Genomic DNA, 26,793 nt, shown 5'->3' with positions numbered 1-26,793 from the left:
TATTTCTTCCTCTAAGTGAGGGGACTATTGTGAGAATCAAATAGCAAAGTAGGGTAACCACAGAAAACGGAGTTAGGAGGGTAAGAGGAGTCTTTAGTCTTTCAGTGTTCCACAGTGACACCTTAAACAGTTTACTACCTGTAAAGTAGGAAGATACCACTGTTTGACTCCTGTGAACTGTGGCTAAAATGCAGCCAATTTGCCTAGCAGGTGCAAGGCTTAGATACCTCCAGCACCAATAGATAGATAGATAGATAGATAGATAGATAGATAGATAGATAAATATTACTCTGGCATATGCTTATTTAGTTAGTTGATGCTGAAAATGGAACCCAAGACTTCAAGCATGTAAGGCAAGTGAAAAATTGGACATAATATTAATATATGCCTGTGGATTTGGAAAGAGGCTTAAATAAGTGTTTAGCTTGATACCTGGCACCTAGTAAGTGCTCTATAAGTGTTAATTATTACCAGCATTTATTATTTTTCTTTTCTTTTCCTTCCCTGGTGTCTGTAAGGTCTTTAGCTCTTTTCTAGGTTAAAAAAAAAGCCTGGACTGAGGCTGAAGTGAACCTTGCAACAAGGCTGCCCAAAGTCTCAGTAGGACTGGCGCTCTAGACTGGCTCCTTCATGTGTCTTCTCATTCCCAGCCTCCAGACTTGGCTCTGCCTTTACAGAGTGGGCCCAGAGGCCTGGGGAGGCCCTGGTTTTGGAGCTGGCTCTGTGGTCAGGCGGCAGGCCATAATCTGTCCCTCGAGCCACAACCAGAGCCTCATTAAAACATGCCCATAAATGTTAAAAAATTTACACATAAAAAAATTCCATGCATGAAACTGAAACCGTACGTTTTACAGCTTTAGTTTGAAATCTTGCATAATATATAAAACCTTGGCCCTGCACCAAGGGCCCATAAATCAGATTTTATAAAACAAAAAGCTTTTACCTTTCAAAGGGGTTTGGGGAACTTGCAAATTTTACAAACTTTACCAACTGCCAGTCAGAGGCTGCTGGGCCCAAGAGGATCTGGCTAGGTAACAAATAGCTAGGCCTGGGGAGCACTGAGGGTGCGGGGAATTGGAGCTGACCTCTTTCTAGGAGCTACCACTGGAAACCCAGCTTTGTCACCTGCAGGATGGAAAGCTGCCCAGATGGCGTGGAAATGGGGAGGTAGAAAGGGTGAGAGTTGGGGATCCAGGGAAAGATATTGGTGGTACTATTTTATTTCTAAGAGAGAGTCTAATTGCCACGGGGAGAAGAGGGATGGGAGCCACAGCAGAAGGAACACAAATCAGGTTCCTGTCCTAACATGTCACATCTCTTGTGTGGATTTGTAGGTGTCCGTGTCCTAAGCTATGGAAGGTAGTCGGGTAAGGGGGAGAGGGAGCCTTGAAGGTGGAGGAGGTAGACTTGCTTCTCCTTAGCTTATAATTCCATATCCTGCCCTATAGGGGAGCTACGGAGCAGAAGGCTCACAGGCGAGGCCAGGCACAGGCCCTCAGAACTCTACAGCTGAGACTCTCTGTCTGATTTCTAGGGAAGTCTGGGAGCACTGACTCAGCTGTTCCCTTGGGGATTTGTCTGGAAAAGCCGCTCTGGGATACTGTAGGGAGCATGGGAGGGTGTGACTGGCTAAATGGGTAGGGATGGAGAGGATTGCATTCATAAGATGGGAGATAGCAGGGTAGGGGCAGAGTGGGGCTGGAGAGGCCAGGGTCTGGGTATGGAGAAGAGGTCTTTACAGGGGGAACTGGAGTGGCCTCCTGACAATCCCATCTATGAAAGTCAGTATTCAAGGGCAAAGGAAAGCCACCCTGACACACACATATATAAAAAATAAATCTCTCAATTATCTCAGCTCATTTGCTTGGGGTCCCTCATTTTATGTCCCTGCTCGGCTGCGCAGTATATCTGTCCGGAGAAAGAGTTACAGTCCGTCGGGCTACGTGTGCGGGGTTGTAAAAAATACAGATGCCAAATTAACTGGCTGTGGCACTCAGCAGCTGATTGAGCTGGTAATAACGTGATCTGACCTTTTTCTAATTTCTAATTACGTGCATCTCGGTTGTGCTGGCGACATGATTCTTGTTCTAATGATGGTTCCTGTATCATCCTCTTCCCCAGCTGCACTTAGGACCAGGGGCAGGGGTAGCAAAGGGTATTAATTTCCCTATCAAAAAAAAGTTTCAGAGTCCTGGCCACATCTTTCTAGTGGCCAGGAGATGACATCAGAGAGTAGGAACAGCTTGCGTTTGAGATTGATCCTCAGATGCAAGACATTTTTAAAGGCCAATGCCATAAGCCAGCTCATGGATTCATTTTTATGATCAGATGAAATGGGCGCATTAGCTCTATAGATGAGGAAACCGAGCTTAAAGGGACTCTCAGCCATCAAGGTCACACAGATAATAAATGATGACCCTAGGTTCAGGTCTTTTTTAATTTTTTTAAATGTTTTTAAAGTTTTGTTTTTGCCAGTCTGGGCTTGAGCTCTGGGCCTGAACACTGATCTTGGACTTTTTCACAAGGCTAGAGTTCTACCACTTGAGCCTTAGCATCACTTCCGCCTTTTTTCTATGTATGTGGTACCAAGGAATCGAACTCTGGTCTTCATGCATGGTAGGCAACGACTAGGCTAAATTCCCAACCATCTTTTTATCTCTAGGTCTCTATCACATTTTCCATTTGCATTATCAGTCAATCAGTATTTAACTTGTTAATTCATTTAGCTAACTTACTTTGGTAACTCAGGTATATATGAACAGATGGATGATCCAAAGATTGCTCCATCAACTGGAGCATTCCCAGGCCCATCGTCTGAGACAAGACCAGGAGACATTAGATACCTGAGGTTTCTGACGTTTCCAGATCTATGTCCTCAGGTCAGGCCTAGCACATGGCAGACACCAACCCAGTTTCATTAGATTGAATGGAGAAATCTGATTACTTAAGTGACCAGAACCCTGAGACACCTGGGCAGGGCTAGCAAGGGTTTTAAGAACACAGCTGAACTCAGGCTGTGCTGCAATAGGAAATTGTCCCCCATGGGTCTTCCACAGTTCATATGGTAGGTGAGGGTAGGCAAGGTAGGTGAGGTTTGGTCCCCAAGCATTCCCTCCTCCTAAGACTTAAGTTCCTTCACATTATTAGGTCTAATTTTAGATCTTCCCTTACCAATGGTAGCCTGAGTTTCTTTCTGTGTCAAATAAAGCTTTAGCCCCTAGATCCATTCTGACTCCTGCATAAATGGCTGCTTCATTTTCATGGCTGCTTGGATCTGGATTTCTGAGGCTCTGCTTCCTAACTGATGTCTGAATCTGATTAGCCAAAGAGTAGGACAAGGCCAGATGAGCTTGCCCTTAACAATAATCATGGAGAAGCTGCTTTCTTATGGAATTCCAGAGATGGTTGGCTGACCTCTTGGGAAGTGGGGGCTGCTCAATCTCTGTTGGGGAAAAGGAAAGGCCAGAACCAACCAAGCAGTAGTAGATGTAGGGATGTTAATGCCTCTACTAACACTCCTGACAGCCAGCAAGTATTTATCCTCTGCTTGAGGCCTGCCCTGCTCTCTAAATGATGGCCCCATCACAGCCCTTCACAAATTTCCAGGCCACATGAGCTTTCCTAGTCACTTGCCTTTGGACTCCATAAAGTACCACATTCAACTCTGAGAGAAGCAATGGTGTGGATAATTCACTGCCCAGAATAATCCCAAAGTCATTTACATCTGTTCCGCAGATGCATTCTGTGCGTGTGTGCGTGTGTGTGTGTGTGTGTGTGTGTGTGTGTGTGTTGCAGCCACATTTGCTTTTCTCATTCTTTTCTCCTTTGGGGAACAGCTACTGCCTGAAACTCTGGGTGTAAGAGGTCAGCATCATCATCAATCAATGTGTGAAAGAGTTTTGCAGAGTTTCCAAATTTACCATGCATAATCTGGGCAATTCATCCCCACAAAAATCAAGAGCTGTGGTTAATAATTCCATGAGGACTAATCAGGGCTCACAGAAGAGCCTTTTAACACTTTGCCACAAAAGAATTCCCGGGGGGGGGGAGGGGATAAACAGGGGTGTGGTCCAAATAGTACAGTATTTGCCTATTAAGCACAAAACCCTGAGTTCAAATCTTAGGGTTGCAGTAACAACAGCAAAAATTCCCTGGTGTAAATGAGAATTTTCAGATACCATATAACCTAAAGACCCCTAAACCTAACTAAAGATGGAAGTTACCCCAGGAGACAGGAATTGTAGATTCACAAGTCCCCTCTGAAGTGAATCACAATTCTTTGTTGTGGTCAGAGACTATGTCTTTTTTTCCTCCCCTGGTCCTGGGGCTTGAACTTAGAGCCTGGGCACTGTGCCAAAGCTTCTGTTACTCAAGGTTAGCACTCTATCACTTGAGCCACTGTGCCACTTCTGGCTTTCTTCTGGGTAGTTTATTGGAGATAAGAGTCTCACAGACTTTTTTTGGGACTGGCTTTGAACTGCAATCCTCAGATCTCAGCCTCCTGAGTAGCTAAGATTACCGGTGTGAGCCACCAACACCTGGCTGGACTGTCTAAATTGTAAGGATGATCCCAATGGCAAATAGTTTGGGAATCGACTCTACTGTACATGCCACCGAAGTGAACAGGACTTCTGCCAGATCCTTCCGATTACTATCATGCTTGTCTCCCTACCTTCTGCACCACAGCACATCACCACCATCTTCTCCATAGACAATCCCAGGCTCAGAATAGCTGCCTTCCACCCTCTGGCTGCTGTGCCATTCATTCCACTTGCATGTCCTGCAAGCTGGGGAGTGGTCAGGTGCTTGGTTCATTATAAGCTGAGACAGGAATACCAAGGGCAGCACACACCTGTGCCTAGAAGGCCTGGTTTAAGAACTTGGATATGATTCTTAGCTGTCCAGTGCTTCACAGTGGGCGCTCAGAAGTTTTCACTGAATAATGAAGGAACATTTCTAGGGTGTTTTTAGGTGGCGGGGAGATGAGCAGAGAGCAGGAAGCCTCTAGTCAGGGGTTGGGGTAAAGGATTGTTACCAGATTGTCCAGTTCTGGGTCATCACTGAAGAAGGGCTTGTGCTCCTGTTCCTGCTGGTGAACGAAGTTCTCGATGTCCACGTCAAAGCTGGCGGAGGTGATGCACTCGGAGCCCTGGGTGGCCTGTTCGCATTTCTCAAACAGCAGCGTCAGGAGCGGGAAGAGAGGGTGCCTGCAGGACAACAAGAGCTCACACATGCGCACACACAGAGATCAAATGGCTGGCTGGGCTATGATGCTCCCTTTTCACATTCCCATGACTACTTTTCCCAAAGTCTCACTCCTTGAAAGAGGGCCAGGCTAGCTGGCACTATCTCCTTCCCTGGTCTCCCTCACTTGGCTCCTAAGTTTTCTCTTTGTTCAGATCAACAGAATGATGTTTGGAGAGGTTCTTACCCTTCAAAGAAGAATCCAATTATTTTTCTCTGTGGCTGTGGGGCTTGAACTTGGGGTCTGGGCACTGTCCCTGAGCTCTTTTACTTAAGGATAGAACTCTACCACTTTGAGCCACAGCATCACTTCTAGTTTTCTGGTGGTTAGTGGGAGGTAAAGAGTCTCAAAAACTGAGATAAATACTTTGGCTCAGGTATATAGGTCGTAGAACCACACATTTACACGCACTCACATACTGTCTGGAGCCAGCTGAGGGCAGCAGATAAGCACAGACACTTGCACAATGGTAAGTGGATGCAAGGAGAATGTGTGCACAAACCCACACATTCCTCCAGGTGTGGTGGGCAGATGTCTCCATGTGTCTATGTCTACAGGCAGACTCAGTTTAGGTCAGGCACCCCAACACAAACCTTAGCACCTTAGCATTATTTGTTTACCACTTTCCTCTAAGACATTCTCCCAGTTAATGATTATTGTAACCCTAGAATCTTACCTTATACGCTCATACGAGGTATTCAATCACTACTTGGTGGCCCACTGACTAAGCCAATGAATGAAGTGTATGCACACGCACGTGTGTGTGTGTGTGTGTGTGTGTGTGTGTGTGTGTGTGCGCGTGTACCTGTAACATCTGTTCTTACAATGTGGCTCTATTTTTTTGTGTGTGCCAGTCTTGTGGTTTGAACTCAGGGCCTGGGCACTGTACTTTGGCTCTCTCGAGTCTACCACTTTTGAGCCACAGCACCAATTCCAGCTTTTTCTGTGTATGTGGTACTGAGGATTCAAACTCAGGGTTTTGTGCATGCTAGGCAAGTGCTCTACTACTAGACTACGATCCCAGCCTATGAGTCTTAGCATAGAGCACACCACATTCTGACTACCTTCTACCTCCAAACCTAAGCCCTTCATCCTTGCATTGTCTGTTTTGTCATCTGCCTTATTTACTAGGTTGAGAAGGAACCCACCTCAGCCCAGGTCAGCCATCTCAAGTTCCAGCGGAGGCCTAGGGACCTCCATTAATATTTGGTAAACATGTACACCATATATACGCATACTTGTTTACATGTACAAATGGATAGCACTCTTATTTCAGCAGCATATGCTCGTGTGTATTCCTAGGTGGTTGGCCCTGGACTTAACGAAAGTCCCAGTCTATTCTCCCATGACTCCAAAAATCCATCTGCCTATCTGACTCTGGTCTGTCTCTTTAGACTTGTGGGACTACAAAAATCTTGATTCTTTATATGGGGCCTGGTCTCTGAGCTCCGGTCCGAGGGACAATCTAGCCCTGTCCATAGGACTTTCTGCAAAAATAGGAAGCACTCTGAAATCTGCACTATCCAGTACAGTAACCACTGAATAACACTAGCCACGTGAGAGCAATGATCATTTGAAATATGGCTGCTGCACTGAATTTTTAATTGTATTGAGTTTTAATTAATTTTAATTTACCTAGTAACATGTGGCTAGCGGCTACAGATAGGAGACCAGAGTAAGCCCTAGAAGGGAAAAAGTGGACATGCTTTCTTCCTAAATGCACACTGATGGGACACAGTGAGAGGGGAGCTGGACATGCCACCATATTTGCAGTACTGGGCGGGGGTGGTGGTGGGGGACCTGGGGGCCTGTCCCATTCTGGAATCTCAATAGTGCTTAGCAGAAAGACACTCAGGAGGCCAGGTGCCAGCAGCTGTGCCTACAATCCTAGCTACTCAGGGAGTTGAGATCTGAGGATCTCAGATCAAAGCCAAAAGTTGACATGCCAGTAGTGGCTCAAGTGGTAGAACTCAGCTTCAGCTTTTTTTGTGTGTTTTGGTCCATCATGGGGCTTGAACTCTGGGCCTGGGCACTGTCCCTGAGCTCTTCAGCTCAAGGCTATTGCTCTACCACTTGAGCCATAGCCTCGTTTCCTGTTTTCTAGAGGTTAACTAGAGATAAGAGTCTTATGTTCTTTAGTTCTCTGGGCTGGCTTTGAACTGTGATCCTCAGATCTCAGCCTCCCGAGTAGCTAGGATTACAGACATATGCTTCGGGCACTGGCTTAGAACTCAGCTTTGATTATAAAAACAAACTAACACTAAAGAGCAGTGTCTGGACCCTGAGTTCAAGTTCCAGTACTTCCCTCCCCATCACAAGACCCTCAGAGCTTACCTCACTCACACCCCACCCACATTCATATAAAACACACACCTTCCGCTTCATCCTTAGGGAAAGAAGGGGTGAGAAGGGATAAAGGGAGATAAATCCTGCTTCAAATGAGCTGTAGGACTATGCAGTCTCCCTGACTGGCCCTGGGTTTGGGAGCTGATTCATAAACTCCTGGGTCCCAAGACAGTAGCCAGCTGAGTGCCTTCCCTATAGGAAAGAAGGTCAATATTGAAGGGTGGCTCATCTGCAAATGGTCAGAAGATCTTTTGAGCTCTGGCAGAGCAAAACAATGGGCAAGTTCAGCCATCTGGCTGAAGACAAAGGGAGTGCCAGGTGAAGGGGTTAAATTCCAGTGTAAGTCTTCATTTGCAGCCAGTAATACTGCAGCATATTATAGTCTAATCTAACCTGATCCCAGTTTAATGCAAGATTCTCCTGGCCCTGAGTGGAATACCAAAGAAAGCCTCAGTGGCTGTAATTTAAGCAGAACCCTGCAGTGGTTTAGCTGAGGGCCATGAAAGGCAAATTCCAGACGGTGTTATGAATTATTGCGCCTTATGAACCTTCCTACTCTCAACAGATGCCTGCTGCCATTTAAACAGCCACTAGATCAATTAGGAATGAAAGGCACAAATCGACTCTGTACAAGGGCACTAAATTACCAGGAACTAATAATCCGCAGCATCGTGCCAGGTGGTGGGGGTACAGTCCCCCACCCCAACCCACAGCAGCCACGGTCACCGCACAATTCCTTTCTCCATGGCGGGAAGGAGGGTGGGCAGCTGCCAGAGAGGCAATGGTGTGTGTGTGTGTGTGTGTGTGTGTGTGTGTGTGTGTGTGTGTGTGTGTGTGTGTAAGTGCACACGCATGCACTGGCATTGAATAAAGCAAGGGTATGAGGGTTGTGTGGTGCCCCATGTCTTTTTCATTGTGTGCACATGCATGCACATAGGGCAGTGGGCATGCAACTGGATTTAGGGTAGGTATGGGGTGCCTTGAGGATGGCATGTGCATGTCTCTGCCCTAGATTAGGCAGTGTATGTGTGGGGTTATGTGGTCTGTATAGGCAGTGTGGATGACAAATGGGGTGCCCACATGGGGCCTGCAGGGATTGAGTCCCTGAGCTAAGAGCAGTAGAATCAGACAGAAGAGGGTGTCCCTGCTGCTTCTGTCCTTGTCCCAGCAGAGGGGCACAGCTTCTCTCAGTGTGGTCACAGAGGGCCTCTCTGAGAAGGCGACCCTAAGATTTGCCTGGTGAGAAGAACAGCCATGCAAAGCGCAGGGGGTAAAGCAATGCACTTGAGATGGGGGTAAGCTTGGCAGGCTTTGGGTACAAGACGAGCTGGGCGTGTTGGAGTGAGGTGGGTAGGAGATAACGCTGAAGACGCCTCATGGACCTCAGACAGAGCTGGACTTGTGGGGTGGGAGACATTGTCACACACACTTGGGACAAATTTCACTTCCTGGGCACAGCTACCTGGGTCTATTTTATAAACCTTGCATTCTCGGGTATCAGACCACCTCAGAATGGATATGCGGGGGGAGGCATATATATTTCTGTGTCAGTACTGGGGCTTGAACTCAGGACCTTGAGCTCTCAGATGGCCTTTTCATTGAAGGCTGGTGTGTTCTACCACTTGAGTCACACCTTCACTTCCAGATTTTTGCTGGCTTATTGGCGATAAGAGTCACTTGTACCTTTCTGCCTGGGCTGGCTTTGAATTGCAGTCCTCAGACCTCAGCCTCCTGAATAGCTAGGATTACAGGCAGGAGACTAGCACGGCCCAGCTCTCAGCTGGATCTTGCTTTGTTTTATGGTACTAAGGATGGAACTCAGAGACTTGCACATGCTTAGGCAAGTGCTCTATCACTAACACGACACCTCAACACCCTCTTAGTATATTTGCTAGGACTATGGATCACTCAGAAAGAGTGCCCATGAGAACTTTTCACATGAACTGTATCAGGCCATGGCAGCTGCCTGTGGCCTCCACACTGTCGGATGGCAGCTACCTGCTTAGCTGTCCCCTTGAGCATGGACTCTGAGACTACACTATCATGGAGCCAGGCTCAGTATCCTAATTGATGCTGCTGGATTCTGGGGCTACAAGTATTGGCCCTGTCCCTAGCCCTTAGCTCCTTCTCCAGCTGCCCAGCCTGTCTTTGGTTAAGGGTTACTGTCCCTGTCTCCCACCCCATAAAGTAGATAAGAAGCCAGTAAGTCTTCTTGAGGAGTCTTCCTTCCCTTCCCTTTCCCTCCCTTCCCTTCCTTTCCCTTCCCTTCTCTCCCATCCCCTCCTCTCCCTTCCCCTCCTCTCCCTCCCTTCCTTCCTTCTTTCCCAGTCCTGGGGCTTGAAATGGGTCTGAGTGCTGTCTCTGAGCTTTTGTACTTGCCATTTGAGCCACAGCTCTACTTCTAGCTTTTTGGTGGTTAATTGGAGATAAGAATCTCATGGACTTTCCTGTCTGGGCTGGCTTCGAACTGCAACCCGCAGATCTCAGCCTCCTGAGTAGCTAGGACAACAGGGGTGAGCTTGAGAAGTTCTTTCCAGAAGTCTTAGTGGAGGTTCAGGGCTCCCGTGAACAGTGTGGGATGTGTGAGAGCTGGTATGGATGTCACCTGTGACAGGGAGGTCCTTGGTTGAGGCAGGGACAGGACAGGGAGAAAGCTTTCCCATTAGATGTGGGATCTTGGCTTTGGGAAGTCTCATTTTACCCAGCTAGAATATTCTTTTTGAGGTGAGGGGTGGTGCTGGGGACTAAAACCAAGGCCTCACCACTGCCAGACAAATTCCACATCAGTGACCCTCTCTCCCCTTTGCCCCTCGACCAGAAACAAAGTTTGTAAGGAGCTCTTCTTTCATGTTGGATTGCATCCTTCAGAGGCTAGAAGTAGCCATGCAGAACCGGGTCCTCAGAGCCCAGAAGACAATGAACAAGATAGGAGATAGTCCTTAGACTCTCCAAAGAGCTGAGGACATTTAACCTCCACAAGAGCTCACCTTCTTCCTCCAAGATCCCTCCCCCGCTTAGCTTCCCTGCAACCCCGGGGGCCACTTCCCATGCGACTGCTCCCTCCATCCCAATCTCTCTTAAGCCTTTCAAAATTTGGAGGAAATAAATCTCACTGCACTAATTCAGTGAGAGTTTGAGCCTCGTCAGTGCAGAACAAATAAAAGGAGTGAACTGGCATGACATTTTACTGCAGAAGAGAGGTCGTTTCCAGCCACTAATAAAAAGGATTTGACACAGACTAATAAAGAGAAATGAATTTCTCTAATGGCCTAATTTAGCACATTCAGCACTGTGCCTTCTCTGTCTGGGTGCTAGGAGCATGGTCAGAGGCAGGAGGGAGGGAGAGACAGGCTGGGCTTGGGGAGAGGAGAAGAGATGATCTCAAATAATATTTTATTATTTCTTTTTTTTTCTTTCTTGAGCTCTCCCCCCTCTCTCCACCCCCACCCTCATCACCTCTCCCCAGCAACACCAGAACTAAAATCTAGCTCAAGATATGCAGTTCCTGTTAACGATCCAAAGAAATAAAGAAGCCCTCTCCATAGACTTGCAGCCTTGTGCTAGCTTAAGCAGGTGATTAAACCGGATGTGTTGATTTCTACAGGGGTTTAAGCCATCGTTTGGTTTAATTACTTCTGACATTTCTGCTTTCGTGTATTCTACATCACCCAAATTTGTTGGCTTGGGAGTGCCCAGTCTGGGGGCTAAGATGCATTGGGGCCACTTTAGGAAAGCAGATAGAACAGAGATGGGAGCAGGTTTGTGGCCACAGCCCTTTGCAGGAGTTCTGACCACCCCCAAGTCCCTCTGTCAAGGTCAAGAATTTCTTCAGGGGCTGGGAGCGTAAGCTAGTGGTAGAGTGCTCACCTAGCATGCATGAAGCCCTAGGTTTAATTCTTTGGTGCCACATACCCGGAAGTGGTGCTGTAGCTTAAGGGGCAGAGCACTAGCCTTGACCAAAAGTGTTCAAGGACAGTGCCCAGGCCCTGAGTTCAAGCCCCAGGACTGGTTAAAAAAAAGTTTCTTCAGGCCAGGCATCTGCGGTTCATGCCTGTAATCCTAGTTACGTAGGAGGCTGAGATCTGAGGATCATAGTTCAAAGCCAACCCAGGCAGGAAAGTCCATGAGATTCTTCTCTCCATATAACCACCCTAAATAGAACTTGGTTCAAGTGGTTGAGTGCTAGCCTTAAGCAAAACAAACCTAAAAGCTACGGAACAGTACTCAGACACAGAGTTCATGCCCCAGTACCAACGTGCACACATTAATGTGCGTGCGCAACACACATATGCACACACATTGCACACACGCACATATCTACAGTTCGAAGGGCTTCTGAGCAGTCTCTGCAGGTGAGATAATTTCACTGTAAATTAATGGTTTCCCCAAGATCACAACAGTCTTGGTACTTCTTACATTCCCATCTAACTTGAAGTTAAACATGAGCTGTGTGGGTGGAGATCGTGTCCTTTCAACCATCTCCCTTCCTTCTTCCTTGGACAACCATATTGTATTTTGTTTTTCATGTAAAACATTTCTTCCTGTTTAGGGATAGAGTGGAAGGAGAGAGGTGGGGGAGGGGGGTAGGAAAGGATGCAAAAGCACAGGGCTTCAGAGAGGTTATGATGCCAAGATTCAGAGTGCTGGGGACAGTAGGCATGTAGTCAGAACCAAGTGACCACAGACTAGGGAGAGGGTGTGGGCATGGTTCCAGGCAGGGGGACAGTAGTGCAGAGCTCTCTCTGCGTAATAAAGCTTGTGATTCATACCACTCTGTCCCTTCTGAGTCTCTCAGCCATCCTTTTCCTCATGACCTTGGCCATGTTATAGACCTCAATTATGAGTCCAGCCAAGTGTGTGGCCGCCTGCCTGAGCTGTCCATCTTCTCTCTCTGTGGCTGCCCTTGGTGGCCTGAGGTTCTCCCTGCACAGACTCATCCGTAGATGAGTGGTGAAAAAAAAAAAAGAGTCCAGAAGCAGCTCCTCACCCTTCCTAGCACCTCTGGGTTCCTTCTGAGTATTTAAAAAATTATTAGCTTACATGAGTGCTTCAGAAGGCAGATATCATGGTTACACTTCTACATGCTTACAGTTCACGAATCTGACTCCTTCTATTATTATTCTCTCCTTTCCTCTCTTTCCCCTCTGGGCTTCTGAAGAGGACTGGGGAGGCAGAGCCCTTCCTAGTTAGAGCAAGGATGATAATCTAAAAGATGTGATACAGTTATAGGAGACTGAAATTTCTGGGTGGAGTGTGTGTGTGTGTGTGTGTGTGTGTGTGTGTGTGTGTGTGTGTGTGCCAATCCTGGGTGCTGGCCCTAGGCTTCTTTTGCTCAAGGTTAGCATTCTACTACTTGAACCAGAACTTTACTTCTGGCTTTTTTTTTTTAAATTGGATATACAAGTTTCATGGACTTTCCTGCCCAAGTTGGCCTCAAACTTCAATCCTCAGATCTCAACTAAGTAGCTGAGTAGCTAAGACTTTAAGCATAAGCCACCAGCACCCAGCATTCTGGATGAAGATTTTCAGTGATGACCCCGTGGGGTCAGAGGTCTAGGATACTAAACGTGTTGGTCAGAGGGGTAGATAAAAGGATGTACACAGGAAGAGAGCTGGTGCTTCAGCTACTTCTCACTCTCTGCAGATACATGGTGGTTCTCAAGTCTTAAAAGGTCTTCCTGAAACTCTGCCTGGAGTCTGGCATTTTGACTCTTTATTTCTAGTGTTCCAGGCCTGAGACAACTCAGATAACAGAAACAGAAAATACCCTAGACCCCACTTTCCAGGATAAGCCTCCAACCCTTCCTTAACATCTTTTCATAGCCAGCCCGGGCAGGAAAGTCCATGGGACTCTTATCTCCAATTAATCACCAGGAAACTGAAAGTAGTGCTGTGGCTCAAAGTGTGGTGTGAGCCTTGAGCAAAAGAGCTCAAGGACAGCTCAAGCGTAGGCCTGGGGTTCAAACCTCACAACGGATAAAACAAAAATTAAAAAATAGTAAAAAAAAAAACCCTCATTTCTTTTAAGAAAAAAAATGCTGCCAATAAGAGTTTATTTTTATTTCCTTAGGACACTTACTACATCCTAAAAACCACTGTTGTTTTGAGCACAGATCTGTCTTCCTCACTAAAAGGTCCATGACCCCATCTTATCTCTGAATTCCCAGGAGTTAAGATACAATGTGTGACACACATCAGAGACTCCACAAAGGTTCGATGGATGGATGAATGAATGCATGAAACAGACAATGACTATGAGGATGGAGGCTCTGAGACAACATCCCACATTCTTTCAAGCCCAGAATCCCTCCTTCCTGTGGCACCTACATCCAATTTTGCCATCTGCCAACTTCTAGCCATAGTTGCCACAAAAGACCTCTCTGCTCGGGGCTCTGCTGTGGAGTTTGTGAAGAAAGGTGCCTGCCTGGTCCCTTGATTTCCAACCCCCCTCAAAGGCACCAGATGGAGAGAACAGAGTGGGATAGGGAGAAGAAGCCAGAAGCCCCTGGTTGGATATATTTTTACTTCAGGTGTGACGTTGAAACCAGGCGGGTGTATTTTTAGTCCGGCCCAGTGGGCGGTATGTTCTCCTGGGTTGCCTTGGAGAGGACGTCTCTGTGTTGCTAAATTAGAACTGCATCTGTTAGGGTTCCTGGGCACTAACCCAGCTTTCTTCCCCTGGGTGGGTGGACAGGTCCAGTCCTAGGAAGTATGGGGCCCAGGCAGGTCACAGCCTGCTATGTATTTCACCTGTTGTTCATAAGCATGTATGTGCACACACACACACACACACACACACACACACACACACACACACACCCGCAGGCACTTGGTAAGTTGATGAGATCTCTTTTATGTACTTCTTGCATGTAACAACCCAATAGCTTTATCATGCCCATTTTGCTTATTTGCATACTGACATGCTGAGTAGTTCAACTATCTCCTGAAGCTAATTGAGTGAGTTAAACTGCAAAGAAAATCTGTCTTATCTGATGTCTGATGATTACTTCTTTTGGAAATCCTCCCCCACTCCAATATATATACACACACACTATTTAAAAAAACACCTTTAGTAATAATTCTGTATATTTGGAGAAGACCTTAGCATCTCTCACAAATCTTTCCAAATGTCTCCTTTATAGAATCAGATATCAAATGAAAAGCTGAATCTATATTCTTTCCACTTGACCATGACACGGACCTGAGCGTGGAAAAATGCTCTTGCAGCAGAGAGGGCACCATGGTTAAAAGGAGGCAGAGGCTTAGCAGAACCCAGGTAAGAAGGTAGCCGTGGGCTATAGGAACCTGAAAGCCCTAGCTTGCTGGTTTGTACTGATTCTGCCCCACTCCAGCTGATTGTCTTCCCTTTCTTAAAGGGGCCAGATTCAACACAGGACTTAACACAGATGTAGCTCCCATTCATTGAGATTCTCATGTGCGCCAAGCACTCTCATCAGTTAGTTCTGATTGTCACATGACCTCAGAGGAGAAATGGCACTGGGCTTCTAGATCTTCCTGGATCTCTTAGCTGAGGGCCTACTCTTAGCAGGGACCTGAATGACTGAGCTCTAGGTAGGCCACACCATGAATTGTGGATGTACCAGGACTCACCACCTTCGAGCACACCTGCTCCAGAGCGTCCTTCTTACTTGCCACAGCACGCTTCTTACAGCAGCTGGGCTTGAGACAGGGACCTTTGGGTGCTGAAGGGAATGGCAGAGAACAGCCTTTCTGTGGAACTAGAGGCACTGAAGCATGGTTTCACTGTGTAGATTATGGCTCCCGCAGGTTGTGCTCCCTCCCCCCACCACACACACACCTCCTTGGCCACAGCTACCAGCCATCTTTGAGACCAGTGAATCCAGCTATTTCAAAAAGCAGGGATCATCTGTGGGCCCCCAGTGAGGAAAGCCAGATGAAAAGACAGCTGTAAACATCTGCTCTCAGCATTCCAGAGGCCCTAAACTGGAGCTGTGGTCTCAACTTTTTCCTTGGAATGGCGACATTGACATTTCTCTTACATCATTCCTGGGCTGCTTCACCCAGCACATTCCAAGAATGACCAAGCAATCAAACCTAACCCTCCCCCTCCCCCCCAGTCGCCTTGATGGTCACAGGGTAGATGAGTTCCCTCCATGACACTTCATTAGAAAGTGCCAGTTCCCAGGGTCCCAACCAGACAGATGTTGACAAGGACAGGCACAGCAGGGCCCAGGCCTGGGTTAACCCAGGAGTCATTTCTATCTGAATATCTACAAGGCTAGTCCCAGGAAGGGCAGCTTGGCGGTCACTCTCTTGGGGTTCATTTTCCTTGGGAAAAGCAGTACAACTGGGCAAATACTTTGTGTTCCATTACAAATACGTTTTAAAGCCTTTGATATGTGCCATGTTTATATTTTAGCTACTTTCTATGTTGATCTTCCTCTACCCCACGTTTTTTCCTTTATCTATAATTCCTTTCAGAATTTAACATGATGCTTTACATAGATCTGGTAGAATCCATAAACGTTAAACTGAATTGCTGTGTGACAATTGCTTGACTGGGGTAACTCCTCCCCTCCCCCCCTGCGCATTTATCACACCCATCACTCACCTCCTAGTCTCACCAACCTTGCTTACTTTAATGTTTCCAAACATCCAATAGCAGCTAACCCTTACAGGTGCTTACCACCTGCCAGATTCCTTTCTACATACTCTGCTTGAGTTCTCTCATCTAATCCTCACGACAATGCTGAGGAAGAGACAGTATTATTATTATTTTTTTTTTGCCAGTCCTGGGCTTGAGCTCAGGGCCTGAGCACTGTCCTTGGACTTTCTCAAGGCTAGAGCTCTACCACTTGAGCCTCAGCACCACTTCTGGCTTTTTTCTATGTATGTGGTACCGAGGAATCGAACCCGAGTCTTCATGCATGCTAGGCAAGCACTTTAACCACTAGGCCAAACTCCCGGCCCGACAGTATTATTTTTTAAGTCCCACTTTACAGGCAACAAAATTGAGATACCGAAAGGCTTAAATGCCCAGAATGCTCTGGTGGAGTCAGAATACGAACCAAACAAATTTAAGTTCAAAGGCTGTCTCCTCCCAGCCTTGAGGACCATACTGAAGAAGCCTGTCCCTCGGTTTAAGAACTCCCGTCTCCCTTACCCCCCATTTGCTCTGCGTGCCAGATAATATCCAACATTATGTAATTTTATTCTGGCGATTAGAGTTTTCTTTGCCACCATTGAGAAAACCTAGCCTCTAGGAAATTAACTTGCCCAAGGTGAGAAAACGAGTTATCACCGTGTCTGTTTCTAAGAGCTCTATCCTGTCTCCCACAGCCCAGCACAGCTGCTGAGGCTGTATTTGCACCTCGAATTAAAGGACTGTCAGGGTCAAGCTGGTGGCTTCAGTCACCTTTAGCATGGTCTCAGGGGAACCTCTGAACACTCTCAGCCTTGTTCTGTCACAAATAGGTGTGGATTAGAAAAACCTGACCGGGATGGAACAGATGTGAATGTACTATGCATATGTCTTTAGGAGTACATATTGCTCTCTTGAGCAGAGGTGCACATTGGGCGTGGACTCTGAGGGTAGTGCACAGCTGGGGAGAAGCTCTGAGCATCTGGCTTGGGGGAGATGGATCTACATGTGGGAAATGGGCAGGTCAGGTTTGGAGAGAGCTGAGATAAGAAAGAAGAGGCAGGAGAAGGGTTTAAAGGAGGAGTTCTGGAGTTGCCAGGAAGCAGCTGCTAAGTCAGAAAAGGTTCGGGAGAAGCTTGGGCATGGCGGAGAAGCTAAGAGTGAAAGCTTGCTTTGCTCCAGAAGATGGAAAGAGATGCAATGGCTAGATCTGAAGGAGAAGATTCACTCTCACGGAGTTACCGTGAATCATCTTCACTTCAGATGCTTACGAAGCATTTACTCCATCCCCATCACTATTCTAAATATTAAGTCACTGAGAGAGAGCATTTCAAATTAAGAACCCAGGTTTAGAAAGGACAGTGAGAACCAGGAATGCAGGGTCATGGCTAACGGAAGACCATTCTAAAGAGTCACCACATGAGAGGGCTCCCCTGATAAAAATAGGCATTTTAGCTGGGAACTTCTGGTTCATGCCAATAATCCTAGCTACTCCATTCTCAGGAGGCTGAGAGCGGAAGATCTTAGTTTGAAGCTAGCCCGGGCAGGAAAGCCTGTGAGACTCCAATTAACTACCAAAACAGCTGTAGTAGAGTGTTAGTTTTGATCTCCCCACACACAAAAGAAAAAAGCTCAGGGGTAGCATCCAGGTCCTAAGTTCAAGCCCTAGGACTAAAACATGCACACACCCACATGTGTATACACACACACACACACAGTCATACACCTGCTATACATCTGCAATACACCTGCAATTTGGCTCTACTTCAGAGAGCTGGGAAGAGCTGACCCTGGCTTCCTACCTCTGCTCCGTAGCATATGTTGGCAGTTTGGAATAGTCTGAAGTAAGAGGATTTACATTTCAGAAATCAGCAAAAACCAAAAGTTCCTAGAGCTTCTGCGAGCACCTCAGCCTAGAACTTCAGTCTACTTACAGGGCACTGCCTAGTGCATGCACTGAACCACTCAACAAGACTTTCAACACCTACTCACATAAGCTGCTGACTCTAGGAATTGGTGTTAAGGTGCTGGGAACAAGGCAATAAGAGGGAAGGAGGGAGAGAAGGAGGGGGAGGGGGAGAGGGGGGAGGGAGAGGGAGAGGGAGAGAGAGAGGGAGGGAGAGAGAGAGAGAGAGAGAGAGAGAGAGAGAGAGAGAGAGAGAGAGAGAGAGAGAGAGAGAGAGATAGAGAGAGAGAGAGAGACCTATACCCTATCATCATAGAGTTAATCATCGAGGGCAAGAAACAGCAATAATGTCAACCCAATTAACTCTGCCACAGGCAAGGCCACCAAGGAAAAGTACAGGCTATATGTCCCCATCTCCATTTGATCCTGGAGCTTGATTTCCCAGCATTTTTAATAGGAAAACAAAGCACAACGGTCCTGGCTATTTCCTATGTATACTCCTCCAGCCTATATTTCCTTATCAATACTAGGTAAGTTCTTTGGTGAGGCTTCGGGGTGAGCCACTTTCTGGGCTCTGCCCTAGGAGAGACAGTCAATACCTCAGCAGAACAGTCTGCAAAGAGCGCCCTCCTCCCCCACTCGCACCTGGCCAGCCTTGCTCCCTGCCACTCTTCTGCTCCCCAGGACATCACGGTTTCCATGGAAACCCACTCACTTCAAAGGGGGAACAAGGAAGGAGACTGGAGGGGAGGAGGGAGAGCAAAAGCTGGATTAACCTCGCCCTCCTGGTCCATCGTGGTGTAGCAATCTAATCCCTGGTTCTCAAGCAGCACCTGGCACCTGCCCACCCTCCAGCGGCCTGGGCAGGTGGAGGTGTTAGGGTCCAAGTTAAATTTGAACTTCTGGGGGTGGGGCAATGTTATGGTTGCAGGTTGGGATGAAGCAGGAGAGACCGGAGCACTGTCCAACCTTAACCCCACTCTGAATCCTCCCCTCCCTCCTCCTCCAGAGGCCTCCCTTCCTCAGACCCCTCTCATCATTGCTCCTGGGCCACAAACACAATTACCCAGGATGTGCATCCAATCATGGGATCTGCTCAGATTAGACTGCAATCATTAATCTGAGCGGGAGCTCCTTGTTGCCTTGCTGATTAGCCCAGATGATGCTCTGGTATGATCCAATTAAAGACAGGCTCTGTTCTCCCCCCTCCACCCACCCCCCTTCCAGCTCCACATCAGAAGGGCACCAATACATTTCATTAACACATCCTCATACACAAATAAAACCTCTGGGACACTGGCTGGTTCCTTCTTTCCTTTGTTACCCCTTCCAGAAGGGAGAGAGAGGGGCCTCCCCCACTTCCTTCATTTATGGTTCTAGGAGGGGGCCTGGTGGGGACTTCCAAGGAAAAGTCAGTGCGGTGGGGGGGCCTAATCTGCATGGAAAGGGTCTTGTTATATTTATTGACAGGAATCTTGGACTCTCTAATGCCCTAGGCTGGCAAATATAATTAAAATTGCCATACCCTACAGGAGGCTACAGAGAGAGTGGCTGGTATTAATGGGAGAGGTATGGCTGTGGGAGAGAAGCCCTGAGGCACAGGGGTTAGAAAGCTACAGGGCTGCAGGGCTGAGGAGCTGAGGGATGGTTCAAGTCTCAGCCTTCCATGTTTCCTGGGAGTCCTTCTACAAGATCAGATGTCTGCAGGCCAACTCTGGGCAAACAGTAAATATTATTGAGGTGGTCAGTTCCATAGGAGGAGGTAAAACTGAGGAGTGGGGTGGGCAGGAAGAAAGTGTTGGCTAGAGGAGGAGCTGGACCATATTTCAAGTAGATAGCCCTCAAGGGACAGCAGCTTAGTCTAAGAGAATATGAGCCCGGGATCTCAGAAAAAAACTTGGAAGCCTGTGGAATTCACTGGAAGGACCATCTGCTTTGTGTCAGGTGCCTATGGGGACTGTCTCCTGAATTGTTACCAAATCCTTTGGTTTTGCTATCCTACAGTCTAGCAATAGGACTTAAGCTTAGATTTCCAGAAACGTTATGTCATTACTAATTAAAGAGGGTCTCACACGATACCCATTGCTATAAAAGCCTCCACGAGTCAAAGTGTGATCCAAGGATTAGCTGCACTAGATTTACCTGGACTGCTTAAAATAATAACAGTATGTTCCTTTGCCTAATGCCAGACCTACTGATTTGGAGTTTTAAGCCCATCCCCTGTGATTTGCATGGATACAAAGTATGTGCAATACCAAGTTAGTCATCTGATGGGCTTGTTGGCGAGCAGGTGACATGGGGGCAGGGTGAGGAGAGGGTCCTGAGGCAGCTAGCTGCCTGGTGGCTGAGCTGAGCATTTCCAATTCTCTCCTCTCCCGTTGAGGTGAGAAGGGGTTCCTCTGGAAGACACTGCCCAAACCCCCATATCTCTCACTAGACATTTCAGAAGAGTTAGAGTCAACTCACATTGGACAGTTGGGGGGGTTTCTGGATTTGCCTTGACCTTGAGAGAGGGAGGCTGAGGAGAGAAGTTTCTGGCCATTGCTGCTGACAATTCTTCCCCATTCCCCTTTTTCCAGCCTATGTTCTTAACGCTACAGCTGAGCTCCACCTGAGGCTGGGAGCTGGGGCTTCCTGGCATGGTTGGAGAGTCTCCTACCTGTACACAGCTCGCTTGTCAGCTTCCAGCTGGGCCTGGGGGTCGATGGGGGCACTGGGCACAGGTGTGCTGGCGGTAGCTGAGGAAGCAGAGATGTGGACAGCCTGGGCTTTGGAGGGTGGCTGGGCAGCTGCCGTCATCTACAGAGGGAAGAAAGGGGAGGTGGCAGATTAGCTGGGCAGGCTCCCGAGATGGAGTGTGAGGTCTTCCCTGGCCTGTGCTGGGCCTGGAAAAGAGAATGTGAGCAAGAGAATCATGAGGGCAGAAGGAACGTTCATTGATACGTACACTACATTGGGAAGAAAAGTCAACCTTTCTCCAAATGAGAAAGAAAACAATTTAAGGCCAATCCTGTACCAAGGAATGCCCAGCATACTTTGAAAGAGGCGATTCTACTTATTTGTGATTGTATGAGTTTGTATGTGTGCAAGAAATGGGACTTGATCTCAGGATCTTGTCCTCTTACTTGGCTCTTTCACATAAGGCTGGCATGCTACCACTTGAGCCACATATCTACTTCTGGCCCTTTGCTGGTTAATTGGAGATAAGGGTCTCATATACTATTCTGTTCTGGCTAGCTTCAAGCCATGATACTTAGCTCTTAACCTCTTGAGTAGTGAGAATTACAGGCATGAGCCACTAGAATCCAGCTAGTGATTCTTAAAGCAAATGCTGTGATTTTTGCCCAGAAAAAGAAAAAATAAATTAAAAAACAATACAATGAACCTTTTACATTATGCTTATGAGTCTCAGGGACAGTAATAAGTTTGATGACTTTGAAAAGTAGTTGAAAAAGTAGCTGAATCACTTGAACACAGCAGTTTACTTATTCATCTTAACACAAGCCAAGAGATAATGCTTCTAGTGGTTTTGAGTGATGAGTGAATGGCTCTCCAAATTTGGTTTACCTGGCCACTTGAAGATAAGGTTTTAATTGACAGACTCCTGTTCTTGGCCATAACACCTATTTAGAGAAGTGGTTTTCATAATATGCTACAGGTTTTGGAAGGTATCCCAAGGCCTCCAATTTTGTGCCAACCAGAGCAACTCCTTTTAATGTTATATATTGGATTTTCTGCTTAGGCTTTATTTAGCTTAAAGAAATGGAGGCTGGATTCTAATGGCTCAGGATTGTAATCCTACCTACACTAAGAAGGCTGAGATTGGAGGGGGTGATGGTTTGAGGCCAGCCTGGGCAGACACACAAACCCCCTTCTCAACCAATAGCTGGGTACAGTAGTTCAGGCCTGACAGCTATGGGGGAGGCTGAGACTGGAAGGACAGTGGGTCAGGTCAGACAATGAGGAAAAGTCCAGGAGATTGCATCTCAGAGGAAATAATGGGATAGTGTTGTGTACCTGTCATCTCATTTTTGATAAGAGAAGTGTAAAATAGGTGGGCCATGGCCCTAAGCATGAGCCTTGCTCAAAATAAAACCCTATCTAAAAAATAATCTGTGTAAGGGCTGGAGATGTGATTCAGTGGTACTGCACCAGCCTAGAAAGTATAAGGTCCTAAATTCCAACTCCAGTACTGCTATAAGAAGGCAGGTTGAAAGGCATCATTACAGCGTTCAACGCTTTTCTATTATATTGGCTTCAGTTAACTAGACCTCCAGGAAGGCCAATGGTTACATATCTCTATCAACCTGTCCCTGGCACCATGATAGCTCTTGTCATGCTATCCTTCTGAACACATTCGTCTCTCTCTCTCCCTCCCTCCTCCCCCTCTCTCTTTCATCGTGGGGCTTGAACTCAGGGCCTGAGCACTATCCTTGGGCTTTTCTCAAGGCTAGAGCTCCACAGGACCACTCCCAGCTTTTTCCATGTATATGGTACCAAGGAATCAAACCAGGGTCTTCATGCATGCTAGGCAAGCACTCTACCACTAGGCCAAACTCCCAGCCCTCGTCTGTTTCTTGCCACAAAGCTTTGTTTGCTCCCCAGCACCCAAATGATTATACTTAACAAAAACAATAGATGCCTACTCAATTATTTGGTGAGAAAATAAGTGAATGAATAAATGAATAAGGCTGATAGGAAGGAATAAGATATTTTACAGCTGGAAAGCACATCATAGGTTCAAGGCTCCTCCTTCCCAGAAGTATTGTTTTTTTTTTTGTCAGTTGTGGGATTTGAACTCTGGGCCTGGGCATTGTCCCTGAGCTCTTCAGCTCAAGGCTACCACACTGCCCCTGGAGCTACAGCTCCACTTCCAGATTTTCTAGTGGTTAATTGGAGACAAGAATCTCATGGACTTTAGTGCCTGGGCTGGCTTTGAACCATCAGATCTCAGCCTCCTGAGTAGCTAGGATTACAGGCGTGAGCCACTGTGCCAGTGAAGTATTGTTTTTGTGAAGACAAGCATATCCCCAAGACATTTGTGTATTTTGTTTGCTTCACTTGTACTTCTACTTAAGATGTAGACCAGCCTCTCTGGCTCTCACCTTATTCCTGCTTCATCCTATATATGACCATATGCAACGTATCTATTTGCTTGTTTATTATCTCCCTACTCCTGCGTAAAACTTAAAGTTGAGGAAGGCCCATAATAATTGTATTCTTAGGGCCCAAAGGCTAATACTAGAAGCATTCTAGTAATGAGTCAATGAATTAACAAGTGGTAATGCGTGGATGAGATTGAGACTATCAAAGGAGTATGTTTTATCTGGGTGCCAGGAACACGAGTCTGTATTCCTACCTACTCAGAAGACTGAGATCCGAGGATCGAGGTTCAGTGCCAGCCGAAGCAGAAAAGTCTTTGAGGCTCTTATCTCCAATTCACCACCAAAAAAGCAGAAGTGGAGCTGTAGCCTCAGGATCAGCGTTACACACACACACACACACACACACACACACACACACACAGCATGTTTTATTTTCGTCAGGACAAAGCTGCCTTGTCACCCCTCCCAGGCTCAATATGTAAGAAGCTTGGCAGAGTATCATGGTGCTTTGCTTTGATGCAGCAGTAGACAATCCTTCAATCCTACTGTCTCACTCTATTAGCCTATGACCTTGGGAAAATCCCTTCACTTTCTTAAGCTACTATTTTCTCATCAACCAACCAATTGGTAACCTTTTAGGAAGGAAGAGCTGCCATGAGAAGCCAGGAGCCAGCCGTGGTATGCGAGTTTTCAAAACAGAGAAAGGAGGTGTACTGTGACCAATTGAAAACCCCAGCATCTTCACGCTAACCTGGGTCAGACTAAGTCATCTGTTTACTCACGAATGCAGCTGCCTATTTCTCCAGATGGTCCTCAGGTTCCTGTCACATACCAGGCACTGCACAAAGCCCTAGGCTCACTAAGGTAGAATGGCTTTATCATGGAGCTCCATTAGTGGTTTTGTTTTGTTTTTGAGATAAGATCTCCCAAGGGAGCCCGGATTGGTATCAAACTTGTGATCCTCCTGCCTCAGCCTCTGGGTGTTGGGATTACAAGTGACCTGGGTGAGATCTCTCCCAAAGGAGGACCAAGGGACATGTGGTCTGAAGAGTTGCTTAAATTAGTAAAGCATGTCCCATGGATGGTAATTAAAAAGCAGATGTCAGTTTGGGGAAAGGTTTCTAGGAAAGGGTCATATATTTCCTTCATGGTCCTCTTCTTCAATTGTTTTATCAGTGATTTAGACAATGTCTGGTGAAATGCTCCATGAACTTATAAATAACATGAAAATTAGATCCGAATGTTATTGGTTTTTTTTGTTTTTTTAAATATATTTTTATTGTAATTAATAGAAAGGTTACATTATATTCACCAGATGGAAGGTGCATTACTTCACATACATTGATACCCTTTCTCATGTCTTGGTCCCCATTTCCCTCCCCCTCTCCCCCTGGCCGTTCATGTTGGCAATAGCCCAAACCTAATAAGATTATTTTTTCATCTAATAAGTTAAAATTGAACACTCCTACCATTTTAGCCAAAAATAATCAATAATGTAAGGGCAGAGCAGGGGAGAGATACTTGGCAGTAGTGTTCTAGTTGAGAACTGGCTTGATACACTGAACATATAATGTGATGTACTGATAGTATAATGAACCAACCAACACAAACCCATGCTGCCTAAGGATGTGTTAACAGACACAAAGGTCAGATCGAGGCGGTTTGAGGCTGTTCTACAAACAAGAGCATACAAGCACATCCGGAGTAGAGTGGATCAGGATGGTGATAGACAACTTGCAGGAACCTGGAAGGTCCAAGTAAGATTTGGGGAGCAGGGAGACATGGGGAGGCCTGAGAACTTGCTTTGACTCTCTGAACAAGGAGATTTGATTAGATCAGTTCTGTGCTATATGCCTCACAGGGCTTTGCTACAAGCAGAGTGTTACATGTATAATAACACTGTACAATAAACTGACAAGAACTGTTACCCCTTTGCACAACTACTTAAAGACAATAAAATATAATTTAAAAAATGTATTGTGCTCACAAAATGACTTGTTGAGATCCCTTTGTACAATGACTTAAATAAAACCTGTGTGTATGTGTGTGTGTGTGTGTGTGTGTGTGTGGTCTAGTCCTGGGGGCTTGAACTCAGGGCCTGGGCACTGTCCTTGACCTTTTGTGCTCAAGGCTAGTGCTCTATCACTATGAGCCACAATGCTATTTCTGGATTTTTAGTAGTTAATTGAACTTAAGATTCTCATAGACCTGGGGTTTCCTACCCTAGATGGCTTTGGACCATGACCCTTAGATCTCAGCCTCCTGAGTAGCCAGGATAACTAGACACCACACACACACACACACACACACACACACACACACACACACACACACACACACACACACACACTGACAATCTATATAATGATGCTGAGTCCTGACTTGTCCAGATTGGAGTCAACGACTCTCCAGGTGAAAGTCCCCTCCAAAACCAACATGTTTGGATGCCAAAAAGTATGTTTTAATAATAGCTAACCACAGCCCAGGAGTGGCCAGAGGCTGGGCTAGGTAGTGTATGGAATGTGAATGAACTTTGGAAACCCAGAAGTGCTTCACAGATTGGAAGAGGGGTTGAGAATAGGAAACGTGGGATTTTTGGAATGAAGGCTTGTCACAAAGCAAGTCACAGCTACCTGCTCACCAATCGAATGAGGATGGGGTGTCATGGCTTGGTGTACTCTGCTCTGCCCACTACATGGCTTCCACCCTGTCATTAAAGGGCTTTCCAGAGGCTTCTGTGAAGAAAAGTATCTAAATAGAAATGGGTGAGGGAGCAGCTCCTTTGTCCCTGGGTTGCCCCTACTTGCAGGAAAGATAAGGGCAGAGAGGGGAAAGAGACCTTGCTGGATCACAGAAAATTACACAGGGGTTAAACAATCAAAAGCACTCATTTGCACGCACCCCAAGGGGCCCTAGCTAGAGGCTGTGACTTGCAGGGAGGGTGGGATGAGAGCGGGAGCCCCTCAGAGGAGGAGGAGGAGGACTCAAATTTATATAGCTCATGGGGGCCGACTCAGCAGACTCTGCAGTTCTTCCAGGTTTGGAAGATGAATACAGATCTCCAAATAGATTTCTTTTTCTAGCCCAGAGACCTCCATTTCTCAAGAACTAGGGCTCAAAGGAATGGGACCTGCAGCTGTCCCTAGGGTCTGGGAGCCCTGCAGATGGATGGGGGGTAACTTGAGGTCAGTTTAGGGGGAGGCTGGGATTAAAGAGTGGGAGCCAGGGGGGAGAAGCTGGGTGGAGCTGGGCAGGGAATGGCTATTAAATGGCTTTATGGAGCTGCCTTGTTCTGGCCTGGGGAATGTCAGTTGTTCAAATGTTTAGGAATTTCCCAAACTAGCTGATAATAAATGGGTTTCTTGACATCGCCCACAGTGGACGTCTTTACACCAAGGCAATTGGCAGTAGTGGAGCTTTCTATCTCTGCCTTCTCCACCCCTACTGCAAGAGCACCATTTCTTAGCACCCACCATGCTCAGGGCTCTCCCACGTGACTTTCTTCTATTCTCCTTCATCTGCTATGTGAGGGAGGCTGTCTGCATGGGGAGGGGAAGGTTTGCATGTA

General features: G+C 46.7%; 1 protein-coding gene across 2 annotated transcripts in view; it reads right to left on the bottom strand.

The window, feature by feature from the left end:
* The window catches only part of Pknox2 (PBX/knotted 1 homeobox 2), a 245,572-nt gene that overhangs the window by 39,732 nt on the left and 179,047 nt on the right, over positions 1 to 26,793 (bottom strand). For both annotated transcript variants that reach the window (XM_090319655.1, XM_090319656.1), the window contains 2 exons: positions 20,780 to 20,919; positions 5,036 to 5,207 (listed from right to left, as the gene is read on the bottom strand). In XM_090319655.1, coding sequence (XP_090175781.1) covers positions 5,036 to 5,207; positions 20,780 to 20,919 — 312 coding nt within the window. The remainder of the gene's footprint in view (positions 1 to 5,035; positions 5,208 to 20,779; positions 20,920 to 26,793) is intronic.

This window comes from Megascapheus bottae, chromosome 27 (assembly GCF_031878675.1).
Source record: "Megascapheus bottae isolate mThoBot1 chromosome 27, mThoBot2.hap1, whole genome shotgun sequence".
NCBI lineage: Eukaryota > Metazoa > Chordata > Mammalia > Rodentia > Geomyidae > Megascapheus > Megascapheus bottae.
This window is presented reverse-complemented; position numbering and strand designations above follow the sequence as displayed.